Source organism: Pundamilia nyererei, unplaced genomic scaffold (assembly GCF_000239375.1).
Source record: "Pundamilia nyererei isolate P.nyererei 1_Seehausen unplaced genomic scaffold, PunNye1.0 scaffold00334, whole genome shotgun sequence".
In the NCBI taxonomy this organism is placed as follows: domain Eukaryota; kingdom Metazoa; phylum Chordata; class Actinopteri; order Cichliformes; family Cichlidae; genus Pundamilia; species Pundamilia nyererei.
This window is the reverse complement of record NW_005187735.1, coordinates 68,479-86,276: the sequence shown is the minus strand read 5'-3', so window position 1 is coordinate 86,276 and position 17,798 is coordinate 68,479. Positions and strand designations below refer to the sequence as shown.

Below are 17,798 nucleotides of genomic sequence, written 5' to 3'. Positions count from 1 at the left end.
ATTGCTGCAGAGGTAAAGAGCTATGAGCCAGCATTTGGCTCCAAGGTTTGTGAGCAGCCCTGTGTGGATAGCATGAGAGATCTGGTGTTGAGAGACCGAGGACGTCCGGACATCCCACTAGCATGGACGCAGCACCAGGTCAGTAAAAATCATGTAGAGACACAGACAAACTGAAAGTTTAGGCTTAAGGCTACTGTCAACTGCCCACTCACAATTCAGCCAATCATATACCAGGGAATTCATTTTTTACATGGTTTATTTCAGGGTGTAAAAACTCACAAATCAATTACAAAGATATTCAAAATGTGCCTAATCGTGACCAAATCAGATTGTAAGAGTTGCTTGTTACAAGCTTATAGTCATCACTGTCTTCAAATGAAGCCTTTGGATCTAACGCTGATCTTCTTTAGGGGATGAACATCTTCTGTTCCACCATCACTGAGTGCTGGGATCACGACCCCGAGGCCAGGCTCACGGCTCACTGCGTGGTCGAGCGCTTCAGCGCCCTGGAGCAGGCGGAAGATGACGACAGGGTGGGAGACGAAGAAGACGAGGAAGAAGTAAGTCAGGAGTAAGAAGACGAGGTGAAACTCTGGCAAGAGAATGAAGCAGAGAGAAAAATAGACTTGGAGACGCCTCATGCTCCGTCTCCTCGAGGAGAGGAGATCTCTTTTCTTCCAGATTGAAAAGGAGGACATGCCTGAGGTTCACTGCTTCACACTGGTTTTCCCCCTAACGAGTCTTCATGGTTCGCTGTGTTTGCATTGTCGGAGAAACACGTGTTTTTTTCTGCTAATCTTCAATGAGACACTGATAGAGAAGGAATTGTTAAGTCACTAAAACTGACAAGAATCTAAACTACAGTTACAGTTAAAGCAGTTTTTGACTGATAGTTAGGATTATCTAATTTGCCACAATAAGGATATTCAAAAAGTCAATATTAGCAAGAGTGGACCACTTCATAGACATTGCCCCAGTTTGCTCAGATGGAAGTTTAGCTCAGTCTCAACAGATGGGAATGGACCACTGGTGCAGACTGGAACATCTCAACATGGAGAGGGGTTTTACACAAACTTTTAAACTCACAGTCGTATAGTCTGGAGAATCTTTAGGTAGTGTTATCTTTCTCAAATAAAATGTGAAGAAAAGAAATTTTCCCACACGAATATATAAATAAATAGAACAAAATGGTCCAACATATAGTATGACAAACCTTTATATGAACCAAAGAATAATTCATTGTTGTGCAATTTGGTTGAACTTCTATACCAGCAACCCCATGACTGCACTGTTGCCATTTTATATTGACTTCTAGAGGGACAATCATAAAGAAAAGAATGGCCCCAAATTTCATGTTTTTTAGACTGTACATTTTCTGAGATATTTCAAGCACACCCACTCTTGGTGCCATTTTTACCCCTTTGCTTTGTCGTGTAGTGATCTGGCACTGCGAACACAGCCGTTGTCACCCAACAGAGGGATTTTGTTTATTACGAATTTGTGTGTTTTCTCTTTGTTGCTTCCTGGATGTTTCCAGCAAAAGACCAGAGGAGACAGAAATGAACCAAAGACTGACTGTGCCTTAAACGACAGACCTACTTCTTCGCAAACGTTTGCTGAGGATGTGACACCCGAATCAGTCATAGATCTGCTGGCAGTTGCTGATCGCTGAACAGTTTGAAAAAGATTTGATTTGTTGGAGCTGGTCTCCATTTTGTCACGGTATTATTCTTTTATACTGGCTGTGACATGTGACTTATCATTGCTATACTATAACCTACTACTGTAGGTCATGTGACTATAACCTACATTTATGAATAAACAGGAGAGAAAAATCTTTTTCCTGGTTTTATGTTTGTTTGATAAAAAAATCGTAAAAAATAAATTTGACTTTTTTCATCTACACAGTTTCATCCCTTGGTGTATTTTCTTCTTTTCAATTACTTCTCTGAAAGACATTACTATAAATGCTAATAATATAAACTTATCTGCCACTCAATTCTATACATCTTGCTATCACTGGTTTGAACTCCTTTTTTGCTGTTTGAGTGGCCTCATATGGATTTAAAATAAGATTCTCCGAGGTGCTGGAAACATTTCTCTGAGATTTTGGTCCATGTTGACATGACAGCTTAAAAATAACCTACACACCATTACACCACCAGCAGAAGCCTAAACCGTTGATACAAGGGAGGATGGAGCCATGCATTTGCATTAATTACACCAAATTTCACAGCAGAAATTGAGACTCAGACCAGGGAATTTCTTTCCAATCTGGTGCTTGACTTTGGTGAGCCTGTGCAAATTGCAGTCCCAGTTTTCTGTCCTTTGCTGACAGGAGTGGCACCTGGTGTGGTCTTTTGCTGTTAGAACCCATCTGCTTGTGCTTTCAGAGATGCTCTTCTGCATACCTTGGATGTAACAAGCGGTTGCTTGAGTTACTGTTAACTTTCTATCAGTTTGAAGTGGTTTGCCTTTCTCCTCTGACCTCGGGCTTTTTGGCTTAAAGAACTGCCTCACACTGGATATTTTTTATTTTTCAGACCATTCTCTGTGAGCCCCGGAGAGGCTCTGTGGGAATATCCCAGTAGATCACCAGTTTATGAATTACTCAGACCAGCCTGTCTGGCACCACCAAGCATGCCACATTCAAAGTCACCTCAAATCACATTCTGATGCTTGTCTGTATACTTGAAGGCATTGAGTTCCTGCCGTGTGATTGGCTGATTAGATTTAGATTAGATCAGACATTTGCCTTAATGAGCATGTTATATACCCGAGAGTAAGGGCTACGGGACGTGGAATAACAATGGTATAACAGGGAAAAGAAAAAGCCAAGCAGAACAAATTGTGAAAAACTACGTTTAAATTAATAAAGGAGTCAACTCAAAAAGTCGGCAACACCGCTATTTCAACTAAACAAACGACATCCACAAACTAAAACACACCGAGGAAAGATAAAGGAGATGATTAACCAAATTAAAGGTTCACTTCTGCTACCAGTGGATACCAGCTACTCATTAGAAGCTCAAAGAAAACAAAGTTTCATTAAGACAAGCTGAATACACCACTAATGCTCACTAAGAGGGGTCCACACACTGACTGAGCTGCTCTTTAGTAGCCAGCTGTGCACTGGCTCCTCAGGAGGGATGGATGGCAGCTGAGCTCCTGAATGACAATCTAGTGTCTAAAAACCTATATGTTGAAAAACAATATAGTGTTGTTCATTATAAAAAATAAAGTTTTAAAACTTTTAAAACCATTTTTATGGTGGATACAAAGCTAAGTAACAATGTTTCTAGCTTGTTTCTATCTGACAAAAGATATTCCACCTAAAGATAATGCACCATATATAATAAAAATGATTATTTGTTTGAATTATCTATGTTCTGTTTTAGCCTACATTTGTTTACACTGAAAAAAAATATGCTCATTAGCCAGCAGAAGTTGTTGTGTACCTGTGAATGTAAAGATGAAATCCATTTTACTACTGGCTAAAAAACAAAAATTAAATGTGATGATTCAGAAGTAAGTTCTTCCACTTTCTGATCATTTCTGAACCTTTTTAAAAAAAAAAAAGAATTAATGTTTGTTCAAATTTAGGAATGAACACTTCATACGCTATTTCATCCTAGTTTGTTTATAAAAGAATAAAAATCTGTTGATTCTGTTTGTTGTGGGAGACAAGAGACAAAGATCGAATAGGTTAGATTGCTTTCACAAAGGAAAGGGAGAGTAAGTGTCGCAGGATTGTTAGGGATAAACTAACACAGACATTGATCAACAAACGTATAAAATATAAAATGTCAGAAAATATTGAAAATATACAGTGTGTATATCATCATATCCTTACCAAGCAATCCTTTTGAAGCTGGTGCTTCTGTAGATTTATGCTTTCTTATTTTTTCTTTTTTAACCATAATGAAAATGCAAATCTCCAACATCACAGAAGAAACAAATGAAAGGGAAGCTGAAAACCACAAAAACTTTACAGCAGCATTTTATGGGTTGGGCTGGGCACTGAGATGGTTTTGGAGCCGGCTAAGCAAAACAGAATTTTTCATTAAAGCCTGAAAAATACAATAACCATAACACATGAGAAATAAATACCTATTACAATGAAAGAAACGATCACTTAACATAAAAAAACGTACCAAATATGCATGTTTTTGGTGCTACAATTTGACTTAAAATGTTCTGTTAAAATGAAAATTTTAAGTCACTACCATGTAACACTGGAGTTTTCCACCTTCCTAACAGAGTGAAACAAGAGCTAATACAATCAAACAGACACAGGGTGGATTCTCATTAGCTACAGCGATCAGAGATGGTCTAAGTGTAAGCCATGATGGGCATTCAGATGTAATCACATTTACCTCATGTGTCTGATGTTTTGGTGCCACAGAGCGTGGGAACACAGCATCACATGGTGGAAAAAGTGAAAAGCTTTACAGACCTGCCTTAAGAAAAGAGGCAGGCATTAACTTTGAAGTGAAGGGAACCATAATGAACCTAACCCATTTTCTTCAAATTTTTGGTTAAGCATGATGTCTTCACAATTCACAAGAATAATACCCAAAAGTTTTTCTTAATTTTTTTTTCTCCCATGTCCCTTGCGGGGCTCCGTAAAATTATGTCTCAAGTACATTTTTTAGACGGATTCTAACTTTTATGGATTTGTGAATCTGTATCGCTGCTATAAATAATTAAACTTATGAAAAATATTGTATATAATAAAAAAATATTATACAAGCTTTTAAAGCAAATGCCTTTCTAAACTCCGCACTAAAAAAAAAATAAAACGTTGTTATTTATTTCCTTTGCCCCTTTGAGAGAGGAAAAAGATGTACCATATCTGTTGAATATACCTCATCCTACTAAAATATGATCTTTGGAGCGCTGTCTTCCTTCATTTGGGGGAGTGAATCATCTTGACAACAGACGATCTTCGGAGTGCACCCTCAGCTGACATAAGCTACAAACCAGGACCGCCGCAGCTGTCAGGCGTATATTTATCCCCTCACCGGCCGGCGTTGCTGCTTTTACTGCTCTTTTCACTTCGGGTATAACTTATTTGAATTTGTTCGCTTGTTTTTCATTTATTCATTTATTTTTTGCGGGATGTTAACATGTTTTGATTCACCGCGCAAGCGATGAACGAAACGAAAGTAGAAGGGACCGGACCGACACCGGCGAAGATTCTGTTGACTTCGGGCTGCCAAGCCCCTTTTGTCGGGCAGGTTGGAGGATGGAGCTGAGGTTAAGCCGGGATGGCAAGCCGTCCGTGTCCTGGTTCCTCCTCAGCCCAGCCCTTTTCTTCTCCCTTCTGGCCGTGCTAGTGAGCTGTCACGGTTCCTGCAAACACCGAGTCCCTTCTCCCAACGAGGTGAGCCTCGGCTGTCTCTGCCACAGCTTAGCTAAACTAGATCTGTAACAGCAGAGGCTAAGCTAGCACGTTAGCTGCGTCGGCTATTTAAGATGGTATTAAATATTATACAGTGTAATAAGACTTTATCGCCTCGGCACGTGGAAAATGAATAGTTGACAATCCCCAGCACGACGTGAAGGACGTGTTTTTGTGATAAGTACAACGAAAGCGTGTTGTTCAGTTGGTTCCTCACTAAGACTTGATGTGCAGTTTGATAGCAAGCTTACAGGCTAACAGTGATGCCACTGTGGTATACAAAGCTTGTACTGTGTTCACTGTACAGCTTCTGTCATGCACATTTAGACTATGAAAGCAGCTTTCAGATCACATGCCACTGTCTATAAATCAGTTTCAGCTGTTCAGCTTCAGCCTTTTCCCCTTTAAACAGCCAAAATGACATCTGGCTAGATTCATTATTTCTTAATTTCTTAATTCAAAATACAGCTGCACTCTGTACCCCAAACATTGTATTCACAGAAGACAGGTATTTTTAACTAAATGTACACAAAACCCATTCACAGTAAAATGGACAGATTAGGTTTTTAATAACTAACTAAAAGGCGAGTTTGTGACTCTCAGTTTTTAGGCATTAAAAAAATAAACAGAAAAGCTTATTGGACGTCGTTTGTAAGGTGGAGCGCTTTACCTATTTTGAAGGTATTTCCAGAATCCTTAAAGACTCTGATCACCAGCATCAAATATAATACTTGCTGGAAGTTGAACTGTGTTTTGAGTATTTCAGTTTCTCAGTTATCATAAACACATTTTTGTACTGCAATTTCTACTCTTGATAGTTGGCATATGTTCCAATACTATACCAATAATAGTTTTGTAAAACACTAAACACATCTATTGTTAGTAGTATTGGTTGATTTAGTTCTCCTCTTATAAATTGCAATTCTCATTTTCTGCTATCCTGTTTCAGATTGTCCACCATGTTTACTTGAAGCCTGAGCGTTTGATTAAGAGAAGCTCTCCAGAAGACCTTCAGCTGAAAATAAAGATCATCTATGACAGCAGTGTTGACCAGTAAGTGCTACAGCAACTCAAAGGATTAAAAAACAAAACAAAAAGCCAAACAGAGCAACTGTCACCATTTTTCTAGCATCCATATGCCAGGTTTGTGTGTGTAACAAGTATGCTCTCCATCCACAGACTTACTGCAGACAAAAGGAGACTTGTGAAGGTGAGGACACACCTGAGCACTTTATACAATAAATGTTTTGTAATAGTTAAAGTCTAACTATAACCTTGTAAAATAACACATCTCAACCACAGAGAAATTGGTATAAATAAAAGTGGAAATTAAGAGTCAACTTGTTGTGGTTTTCCCGATTTTGATTTTTAAGCAGTAAATAGGGTTTTCTGTTAAATCTTACATTCAAAGTCCAGTATCCACAAGAACTGCAACATGAGGACATGATCAGTGGTTTTAACATTCAGCCGTGCCTTCTGCTGTTTGTTTTGGTTCTCAGCTGTGAGGTTCAAGTGCAGCACTCGTGAAAAACATTAGCAGTAGTTGAAGTGATGTCGGATTGGGCTTTGCAGCATTGTTGGCTGTGATCAGAGGTGTAACAGATTGAAAATGTGTTACTCCATGTGTCCCTCTCTAGGATAAGCTCTTTCCTCAGGCCATCGCTTACCTGCAGAGGGCTTTCAGTGTCAGGCGCAGAGTGGGGCCTGTACTGCTCAGCAGGTATGTAGTCCCTGCCGTCACTATTTTAGCTACACATGTGCTCTAATTTTCAGTTCAGTAATCTAAAAGAAAGTATAAAACAATAGTCTAGAGTAATTTAGATTTTTAAATATGTTCCACATACTGTAAGAGGTTTTAAGGTATTTTATTTAAGTAAAAGCATTAATATCAAAGTGTGTGCATATGTATTTTATTTTATTTTTTAAAGAAAGAATGAAACTACAATGACATCACCCAGTGGTTTTGGGATTCTGCCTTTTGAAGACACAACGTTAGCATTTTGTTGCTTGCCATGTAGATTCTTTGGCTCTGTGATCAAATTTGGATCAGAGTGCAAAGTGCTAAGCAGTCAGCTAACAAACACTTGGTCAGAAACCTGCATCCACAAGTTGTGCGGGTGCAATGGGCAAACACAGATAGCTGACAACTGGTGGTAAGTGACAGATTAATAAATACTACAGTGTCACTCACCAAAAACTGTAGCACAAACCTCTTTAATTGGGCTGTTTCATGGATTAAGTCGTGTTATTTGTGTGATGATTTGAAGAAGAGTCACCAAACACACCAAGACCAGTTGACTGAGGCCTAGCAGGTGTCAATTAGCTCCAGTGTAAGCACTCCTATAAATCAAAGCACCCCCTTAATAAAATCCAGATAAGTAATTTAATCAAGTGCTGTGTGTTTATGTTATACTATTTAATTGCCAGAAAGTTGTTTAAATGTTTGTTTCTCTTGGATTTCTGGGAACCACATCTGTGGTTATATTTAATTAACTGTTTCTGTTATCTCAGACAATGTGCAACCAACCAGTACATGAGGAAGAGAGATGACCCTCATCGCTACTGCCAGGACGCCTGTGCAAACCTTACACGATGTGGGCCCGTCATTGTACCACAGCACCACCTGCAGGTCAGAGCGTGTATAGATAGATTACTGATCACACACGACAAGGACTCTAGCCTTGCTAGCAGCTGTTTTCTGTTTTTATTTGGAACATATGAAGTGTTAATTCATTGCTAATTAACATTAAAATATTGACCAAGCATGCATTGACCAAAATGTATATAATGTTACTGCTGTAGTTGAATTCTACAGATAACACATAACCAGACAGTGCTGTTGACCATTTTCCCCATGATTTAAAAAAAATTCTGACCAACTTTTAACCGACAGTGTTTTTATGCTAAGATGTGAACACTGTTGTCCATCCTCACTGGTTCAGTGTGCTCTCTGCTCACTCCAATGTCGTGTTTCTCTTCTAGCAATGCAAGGTGTGCAGTGAGTCTGGGAAGTCATGTGGCCCTACAGGGCCCCCAGATGGGCCTGGAGTCGAAGGGTCCGATTTTGTGCTGTACGTCAGCGGTGTCACCACAGAACGCTGTGGGCAGGAGAACATAGTGGCCTATGCTGCTTACTGCCAGCTGGAGGCGGAGCTGGATAGGTGGGAGGATAAAAACCTTACTTAGTGTTAATTTAAAAAATAAACTAAAAATACAATCCAGTCTTTAAATAAAGTCTCATTTTTTTGCTTAATAAGCAATGAACTGTCATTTTGGTAACAGAAATAAATCAAACTGTCAGAATATCACAGTATAAACTAATGTTTGTCAGGGTGTTTTTCCTTTTAGACCTATAGCAGGCTACGCCAACCTGTGCCCTGCTATGATCTCCTCTCAACCTCAGGAGTTTGAAGGGATGCTGTCCACAGTCAAACATGAAATCATCCACGCTCTGGTCAGTACCACTTGTCATTGCTGTTGAGCTTCCCGTGGGTGAATTAGGTTCACACAGATTGCTCAAAAGACATTTTTGAACCATATTTTCGTAGGCAGATTTTTAACATTTGAATACATTTGGAGATGCTTTACTGTTGACCAACAACAGTTTGCCAAAGCTGAACTTAAAAGCTAAAAATTGATGTGGGTTTATTTTTACCTCGTGAGCATATTAATAAAAAATGCAAAATTTTGCCCAGAAGATGTGCTGCTATAAATATTCTTGTAATTTGGTGCTAAATAGACTCTTGTTGAGTAATTTGTTCATGTGTGAAATCTGTCACTGACTGGAGTTTCTCCTTACGTCCTCTAGGGGTTTTCAGCCGGTCTGTTTGCTTTCTACCACGATGATGAGGGCAAACCTCTGACTCCTCGTTTTGCAAGCGGCCTGCCCGCCTTTAACGAGAGGTGATTACACTATATGTAATGGTCATCTATGATTTCCAGTGTTCAAGCTCTAACTTCTAATCCTATACCTGTGCATCAGTCTGGGTCTGTACCAGTGGAGCGATGCAGTTATCAGAAGAGTCACCAGACTGTGGGACATCAGAGGAGGCGTGATGGTCCGACACCAAGTGCATGTCCTTGTCACTCCTCGTGTTGTGGTAAGAAGCTTCAATATTAAGAAAACTGGTAACTCTTCTGTTTATGTGAGTCTAGAAAAAGATCATGTACTGTCATTTTGCACCTCTTAGCTGTAGTTTTGACTGTGCTTATAAAAACAATTGTTTTACAAAGATTTATATACACCAGGAGTTGTTGAAGGAATGTAATATATAGGTCTGATTAGAAAGAATGGACAAACTTGAACCTATGAGATTGTTATTGGAGGCCAGTTTAGGTGTTATAGTTGATGTCAAGTAATAACTAAGTAGTATGTGTCTTCCTTTCTGTTTCCAGGAGGAGGCGAGGAAACATTTTAATTGCCCCATCCTGGAGGGGATGGAGCTGGAGAACCAAGGAGGGACAGGAACCGAACTAAACCATTGGGAAAAGAGACTCTTAGAGGTCAGCACATGTTTTCTCGTGGCTTTTTGGTAGCCAGTAGTTTGGGCTTCTCCGTTGTGTTCATCCATTTATTTATTTATTTTTCTCATTCATCCCAGAATGAGGCAATGACGGGCTCCCACACTCAGAACCGAGTATTTTCTCGGCTGACGCTGGCTATCATGGAGGACAGCGGATGGTACCGCGCCAACTACAGCCTGGCTCAGAGGCTGGACTGGGGTCGTGGTCTCGGCTGCGACTTTGTCATGAAGAGCTGCAAATTCTGGATGGACAAGCAGAGACAGAGGTCACAGAAACACAAACTCTGTGTCAAACAGAGTTGAAGTTTTTTTTTTTTTTTTTTTGCTATTTTTTTCCCTCATGATCACAAAGCTCATGCTTTTAGTTTGAAGCTGGCACCAATGGTTGAAAAAATGACCAAGTTTAACACACTGAAAAAGGGGCATATGTATATGTTACAGATAAATTCTGTACTGTACCAGGTACCCACAGTAATGGCATATCTCACTAGCAGCATTTATCATGTACTTGTTGTTGCAGAAGACACGCTGTAACTCCGTACTGTGACACAGTGCGAGCCTCTCCTCTGCAGCTCACCTGCAGACAGGATCAGCTGGCTGTGGCTGTGTGCAACTTGCAAAAATACCCACAAGAACTGCCACTTAAGTACCAGGTATGCAAGCCCCCCACCACTACCAATATTGATATGTTTGTGAGTGTTCTGCTGAAACTAGTGGATGTGTTATTTATTTTTTTTCTTATATAAAATGCCTGACAAGGTTATTTATAGCTACCACACAGTGCTGTATGTGCAGGTTACAGTAAGCTCTGCTGTGTTCAGTGAGTGTGCTGTGGGTAACTATATGTGCTGTGTCAGTATTTTGAGCGGATCCCTGACGTGGCTGCTGATCAGCTGTCGTTCTTTGGGGGTGCTGTGGAGATCGCGGACTACTGTCCATTTAGTCAGGAGTTCAGCTGGCACCTCAGTGGAGAATACCAGAGAAACTCCTACTGCAGAGTGTCTGAGAACCAGCCAGGTACTGCTTATACTGCTGTTTCTACTGCTGCCTTTAGTCTAGTGCTGTTTTAAATCAAACTCTGTGAACAGCTGTAGTACAGGGAGGGAGGTTAGAATAGTTTCCTAATATATTTCTTATTCTTCTGTGCCTTAAACGCAGGTCACACACACACACACACACACACACACACGATTATTTAAAAAAAAAAATGCAAAGAAACCACTCACTAGACTAATTACAGCGATTACCTTTACTCTTTCAAGTATTGAATTTCAAAAAGCGACTTCATATAAAGATGCATAAGATGATACTAAAGCTCCTTAGGACTAGAACTACTCCTGGTTTGGACACCTTAAGGCCCTTTCACATAGGACACGGCACGTGCAGCAAGGAGTACTCACAGTCAAGTTCAACTTTGAACTTTGACCACTGTTTTCAGTGGCCAGATCAGACAGATGCATGGTGTTCATTTTTAAGTAATTTTATTTTTATTATAATTTTCAATAATTTTTCAATAATTTGTTAAAATCAAAAAGAGCTTGACAGAGAAGTAGCTCACCACCATTTAGCATAAATCCATAAGAACACATGTCTGCCCAGTTTCACTGTCAGGAACGTGAAACCTACTCTGTCATAGGTGTGACTGAGAGCTCATCAGTAAAGACGGTGGTCCCCACCCTTTTTTTGCTCCATGGACCGGTTTAATGTCAGACAATATTTTCATGGACAGCCTTTAAGGTGTCTCTGATAAATACAACAAAATAAAATGATACGACCAAGACAAAAACTGTGGTATTTTGTAAATATAATAATAAACGCCAACTCACTGTGTAATTGTGTTACTTTATTAGCAGCGTCTTCCTGAAATGTGCCAACAACATGGAGAGTAACATCCTCCTCTCTGCCACTTAATGCTCTCTGGTCGCTATGGTAATGCGTAAATATTTCTTTCAAAATAAGATGCACAACTATAATACGGAAAATGACCCAGGGAAACCGAATTAACGATAAAAACCCCGAAAACCATAAATTTCACACCCGAGCCTCAACTCTCGTGGTCCGGTACCAAACAACTCACAGACCAGTACCGGTCCATGGCCCGGGGGTTGGGGACCACCGAGTAAAGACATTTGGAGGAATCCTTGTTTAAAATCTGTTTTGATCTGCTGTTGTTGATGCTGTTTCTATGAAATATGTGAGCTTTCTATCTGTGGTTTTCTCTGTTTGTTCAGACTGGTGGAGAAATTATGGAGCAGAGCAGTATGGACCAGACTCTGTGTGTCTGTACCAGAAATCAGCCTTTGTGATGGAGCAGTGCACTCGGAAGATGACGTACCCTGACTGGGGCTCCGGATGCTACAAGGTGCTGACATGTACATATACTTATTTATGTTTCTGTGAATTTTTAAGATCCCCTTTACAGCTCAGTGGAGAAGGTGACATCTGTAGGTTGAGACTTTTACCTTCTAGAAATCTGTAGATAGGGCTGTTCAATATAACGATATATATCGGATGATGATATAAAAACGTCTATCGTTTCATTTTACGCTATCGTTTGTTTCGTGGTGTCTTAAATAAACAGTTTACAGCAATATTTTTTTTTCATCGTTTTGATGGTCACGGTAGTGGCTATATTAATTTCTTAAATTATTTCTTAATTTCTTTCTCTTATATTTAATATAACCACACTACAGACAGACAAGGGGCTGTTTTTACGTGCTGTTATTTACAACGACGGTAAAACCGTCGCGTGGCTCCGCGTGTTTGTTTTCCACGTACACCTTTCACAATAAAGCTCAAGATCCTGTTGAGACTTTTCAAAATAAACTGAATCACAGGAAAAAGTATGCAGAGAGTTTACGGATGAGAAGGGAAAAAAAAAAAAAAGCCGTCAGGTGCTAAAAAATAAACCTTAGACTCAAACTTTGAAAGAAAATGGTGGCCGTTACAACTTATGTCTTATGTCATGCATCGGTTAAAACACTCGAATCCAGCTACATGACGTCCAGCTGGAAAAACTTCATGCAAGTCGAGTTGCCAGAGATTCACAGAATTTACAGAAAATATTACATTTTTGTGATTTATATCCTTGTCAGGACGATAAATGTCTCATATCGGGATATGAGATTTTTGTCATATCGCACTGCCCGATCTGTAGATTTTAATTTTATTTATGTATGACAAACAGATTAATAGTTCAGGTTAAATAAATTAAATCCCTTTTTGTTGTCCCAAACTGCTTTAGTGGGCTCTCAAAAGGTTTTTATACAAAGGGAAAAAAAATCCCTAATAAACTTAGAGAAATGAGAGGAAAGTGCATGTCGCTGTGTGTTTTGGGTCTGTGTCACACCCTCTCTGTGCTGCAGGTGTCGTGCTCAGCTCAGGGCCTCATGGTGTTCGTTCAGGATCGTTCCTTCCTCTGTGTCCGTAAAGGTCAGCTGCTGAGCATCAGCGTACGCGTTAACGAGTGGGTTTACAACGGTGTCCTCATCTGCCCCGCCTGCACCGACTTCTGTGATGACTGCCCCCTACCCTACCATCTCCCACCCATCAACACCTCCAGGAGCAACCCAATTGGTCAGTCAGTGGACCAGCTGATTTAAATGCTTCTCTTCCTGTCCCATGGTGAAGCTGTCTGCCTTTTAGATTTCAACTGATGGTTGAATGAAGTTGTTTAATGAGTGAAGAAATGGGAAAAGATATAAATGAGAACAAAGTAAAGAAATCTGTGAGGAAAGCACTGAAAGGGAAAGATAAAACTTAAGATGTATGTATAATTAAATACTCAATGTGTGTAGAATATAATTCTGTTATGTAAAACAAACATGATTTGATAGATGTTATTTTCTGTCTTTCTTTTAGATCCATGCTCCAGTTCTCCAAGTTTGGCCACCACTCTGTGGCTCCTGCTGCTCAACCTGTTTCCTCTAGTGGCTGGACTGCTGCTCTGCCACTGCAGCTGATAAAACACACACACACCAAACACACCAAGGTAGCTGAACAGTCCTCTATACCATAGTCACTTGAGGACTTGGACTGCAGATGTTTTTCCTCTTTGTTTTACTCATTACCTCCTCCTTCCTTCCCTTCCGCACTTGCGTTCCTTTCTTTGCCATTCTCAGCCTGTTTTCTCCTTTTGTTCTGTGGCTGCATCCTCATGCATCTCTCAGCACAGTCAGGTATCCTTTTGCTGAAGGTCCATTCAGTTGTCCCTCACCAGATTTACATGCACTTAAGTAATCAGGTTATAGCCAGCTTTCATTTGAACAGGATTCATCTGACTGACACACACAGCCAAAACTCTGTCAGTTATCAACATGGAAAGCAGCTAAATGGCAGCTAATACTGTTATTTGTGGGCGAATTATTGGCAAAAAGAGCAAGTTGGATCGACAGGGACCATTTTTATGGCAGAGCAATGGAACATGAAAAATAAGCAGTGTAATTTGTCCTTTTCAGTGAGGCAGGGATTACTCACATTACATATACTCAGAATGCACTAACACCACTTTTTTATTATCAAGACCATGATACATATATGTACTTACAATACACCTATTATTGTTGTTGTTGTTAATATTGTTATTATTATTATTATTATTGTTATTATTATTGTTATTATTATTATCAACAACAACAACCTCTTCGAAACAAAAGTCTAGCATGATAGAAATAAGTTTTTGTATGTAAAAAATAATGAATAAAAAGCCAAATATTTGCAAATTTTAGCATCTTGTATTCAAAGATCTGCTTATTTCTCATGTTTTCACACACAGGGTTTAGTGCAAAACGAGACATTGATCAGTAGGTTTCATATACTAATCGATTAATGAACAGTAATTTAAGGTTATTTTAGGATTAAGAATTTTAAAGTGATTTTATAATGAATCATTTATGTAATTTGAAATGAAATTTGTCAGCCCTTTTATAATAATTGACCAGTTGTTACTACAGCTTGCTTTTCAGATGGTCAGCTAACATATCCAAAGTTGTAATAGTATAATATTGTTTTGTGTACACTTGAAATTGTATTCACAGATATTTTTAAGGACGTCATTGAATGTTTAACCAGGTTACTGTATATATGTTTAATATGTTTCTGATTTCTGCTGGAACCAGGTTGCTTGCGGTGATTTGGTTACTTAAGTGCATGAAAATGGTTAATTTAATTCAGCATGTAGAGTGTCTGCAGCATCATTATTCCCTAAAAAAACACATTTTAGTTCTGGACACTTGTTTATTTTCAATTTTTTTTGTTTTTTTTTTTTTTTTTTTACTGTGAGCTGTGGAAACCTGATAGATTCACATTGGTTTCTGCCTAAATTTCACAACTTTACTTCAGCTTTGGGATCATCGTACTTCGTCAGATTCCTTTTTCTTACAGTGTAGTGATGGAAGCGGGACGTCTGTATTTTTTTAGCTGATCTCTTCAAACTAATTTCAAGATTGTGACAAACTGACTGTCGATCGACAATACCACAATGGTGCAAACTACCTGCAAACTTCTTCCTCTTAACTGAAACAACACGAGGCTCTGTGCAGTTTGCTGACCTCTGGTGGCAGCAGAAGGTAACTGTTCAAAGTTTTTTAAGCTTACAGGATCTTTTATGCTGAAAACTCTTTCTGTAAATATAAATATGAGACCGGACAGGAATATGGTGGAAGGACTTCCCCTGCCACCTCCTGACAGGTCACTTGAGCTTAAATTCATTACCTCATTTTCTTCTAAGAGTCATTTTATCCTTATTTAAGATATGTAGCTGTTCAGATGTAGGTATGGATCTTCTTTGGAGTACAGATTGATAATGTTGATGATCGTTTCTCTCTACATGATGAGCTCAAGCGTTTGCATTCAAGGCCTTTGCTTTTTGCAAGTAGAAGTTTTGCTGATGACGATGCTGTACATTCACTTTACTATAATTATTTTCCAACCTCACAAATATATAGGAATTTATTTGTTGTAAAAAGCAAATGAATTTTCTGTTGTTGTTTTGTTTTTTTGATAATCAGTCAACTCAGATTAACACCTTAACAACTCAGATTGCCAAGTCTGCTGCTGCTGCAGCCACTTAAAGGCTAATAGGTTGGAGATTAAATGGTGGAAGGTCTTTACTGAGGAGTAATATCTAAAAAATGTTTCCCACAGGTTTCATTTCATTGTGTCCTCAGCAGGGCCAAAACCCAGCAACGTTTCCGCAAATGAGTCCACTGACATTTCAAAAGCACAAAGCTCTCAAATTTCCTCCTGAGTTCAAAACCAAGACTGGATTTGTCCTCGTTCCATTGGTCTTATAATTACGTGACTGCTTATTTCTGTTAATTATTGGCCAAAAATTACAAACCAAATGGCCTGTTTACAGTTCCCGGCTTAGGTGGTGATGCAATGAGCTAAACTAAGATTTGGCAGGAATCCAGTGGTGCTTAAAATCATAAACCTGCTATGGAAACACTTTCACTGTTTAAATACAGATTATAATGTTTGGCTCTTTGTTTCTGTAATGACGGGCACTCTTTCTCTCAGCAGTTCATACATTTGTTGGATTAGCGATTGTTTTCAGTTTATGGCCCAGAGTAAGAAGGGCTCCTACATTTGTGGTTCATTAAACTCTTTTGCATGAGCCAATTGAGAACAGCCTCTGAAGCCACAATGGCAATGCTTTAGGTTAAAAGTGCAAATTTCTGTTTGTTTTTTGTGGTGGGGAGTGGTGTGGAGAATGAATGTCTGAAATAATGATTCGCTCCTTTTTTCCAATGAATCTGCAATGTTTTTCTCTTATTTATGCAAAAACAAACAAAGACACAAAACAAACTCAAAATGACACAAAATTATTAACAAACTTATTATTAACAAATTTTTGATTACCTTAAAAAGTACGTTGAGACACAATTCTACCAGTTCAGTGAGGAGAGAAGAACAATAAAGACACACAAATGACCTTCCATAGAAAACAAAAACCTATAAAATCAACACACAGAGATGCAAAATAAGCACATGAGCATGCTAAATGTCTCCAATAGTGGAAACGTGACCATGAAAGCCCTGAAAATGTTTTGAAATGAGATGCAAGTTAAAATTGCAAAGAAACTGTGTGACTTGCACATAAATTTAAGTTGGTAGCGTGGGTACAAAATAATTTTCGGACCGTAATGAAAAGAAAATAATTCAGCACTCAAAGAAAATATAATCTAACATTAAACAACTTGGTTTAGTGATTGATGTTAATAATCTGGCTCATTTCCTCGACTAATGGAGCTCATTACATTCATTTAAGACTGACTTTGCATTTCTGTGTTTGCACTAAAAGAACTGGCCTTAATGTGCGGGGATGTCTCTGTTTGAAAGCTGATGCCAGGAGAGGTTTTATTTATCTGAAGCCCACAAATGACGTTTGCCACCAGGTCGGTCATGCATGTGTGTCTGTGTTGTGTAAGAATGTTTTAATTGATAACTCTGTCAGTAATGTGTCTGGGAACATGATTTATATGATGTAAGTGTTTCGAGTCATGCGCTGTAGAGTTTGTGTCGTTGGTGTTAGTCCTGTGCAGACCTGACCTCAGTTTACTTTGATCATGTTAAAAGTGAATTTCAGCTAAAACTGACTGAACTGTAAGAGTTTGTGATTTGCTTTTACTTGTTTGAAATTACTGTTCAATGTGATGACTGAACTTGCACTAAGTTGAGGGGGGAAGAAAAAAATCAGATCCCATGTCAGTGTTGGTGAAACACGCAGAAATGTGATGCTTCTGTTTCCAGTTAATTTTATGCAGTGATGAGGCTGTTGAGAAAACAGCCGATCTTTTCAGTGAGACACTTTGTGTTACTAAAATTATCTTTGTTATATTTATTTTATTTTTTAGGAAAAGGGCTGCTTT

At 39.0% G+C, this 17,798-nt stretch overlaps 2 protein-coding genes across 4 annotated transcripts in view; both read left to right on the top strand.

Moving 5' to 3' along the window:
- Positions 1–1,837, top strand: part of LOC102192669 (TGF-beta receptor type-2-like) — a 14,501-nt gene extending 12,664 nt beyond the window's left edge. The window contains exons 7-9 of one of the 2 annotated variants that reach the window (XM_005751913.1): positions 11–138; positions 411–560; positions 1,538–1,837. In XM_005751913.1, the coding sequence (XP_005751970.1) occupies positions 11–138; positions 411–560; positions 1,538–1,672 (413 nt within the window). In that variant the 3' untranslated portion in view covers positions 1,673–1,837. Of the gene's footprint in view, positions 1–10; positions 139–410 lie in introns of both variants that reach the window. The other variant, XM_013915628.1, reaches the window with a different exon arrangement.
- Positions 1,838–4,965: 3,128 nt separating this feature from the next.
- lmln (leishmanolysin-like (metallopeptidase M8 family)) lies at positions 4,966–14,515 on the top strand. Of its 2 annotated transcripts, XM_005751911.1 has the most exons (16): positions 4,966–5,386; positions 6,354–6,457; positions 6,584–6,614; positions 7,042–7,124; positions 7,916–8,033; positions 8,387–8,565; positions 8,753–8,858; positions 9,213–9,307; positions 9,387–9,504; positions 9,800–9,907; positions 10,006–10,193; positions 10,448–10,580; positions 10,785–10,944; positions 12,159–12,289; positions 13,293–13,503; positions 13,789–14,515. In XM_005751911.1, exons 1-16 carry the CDS (start codon positions 5,249–5,251, stop codon positions 13,887–13,889), a joined length of 2,004 nt encoding a protein of 667 aa, XP_005751968.1. In that variant the 5' UTR covers positions 4,966–5,248; the 3' UTR covers positions 13,890–14,515. The 2 variants fall into 2 exon arrangements, with proteins under 2 accessions (XP_005751968.1, XP_005751969.1); XM_005751912.1 differs by lacking the exon at positions 13,789–14,515 and having other exon boundaries at positions 13,360–13,436.
- The last annotated feature ends 3,283 nt before the right edge of the window (positions 14,516–17,798 follow it).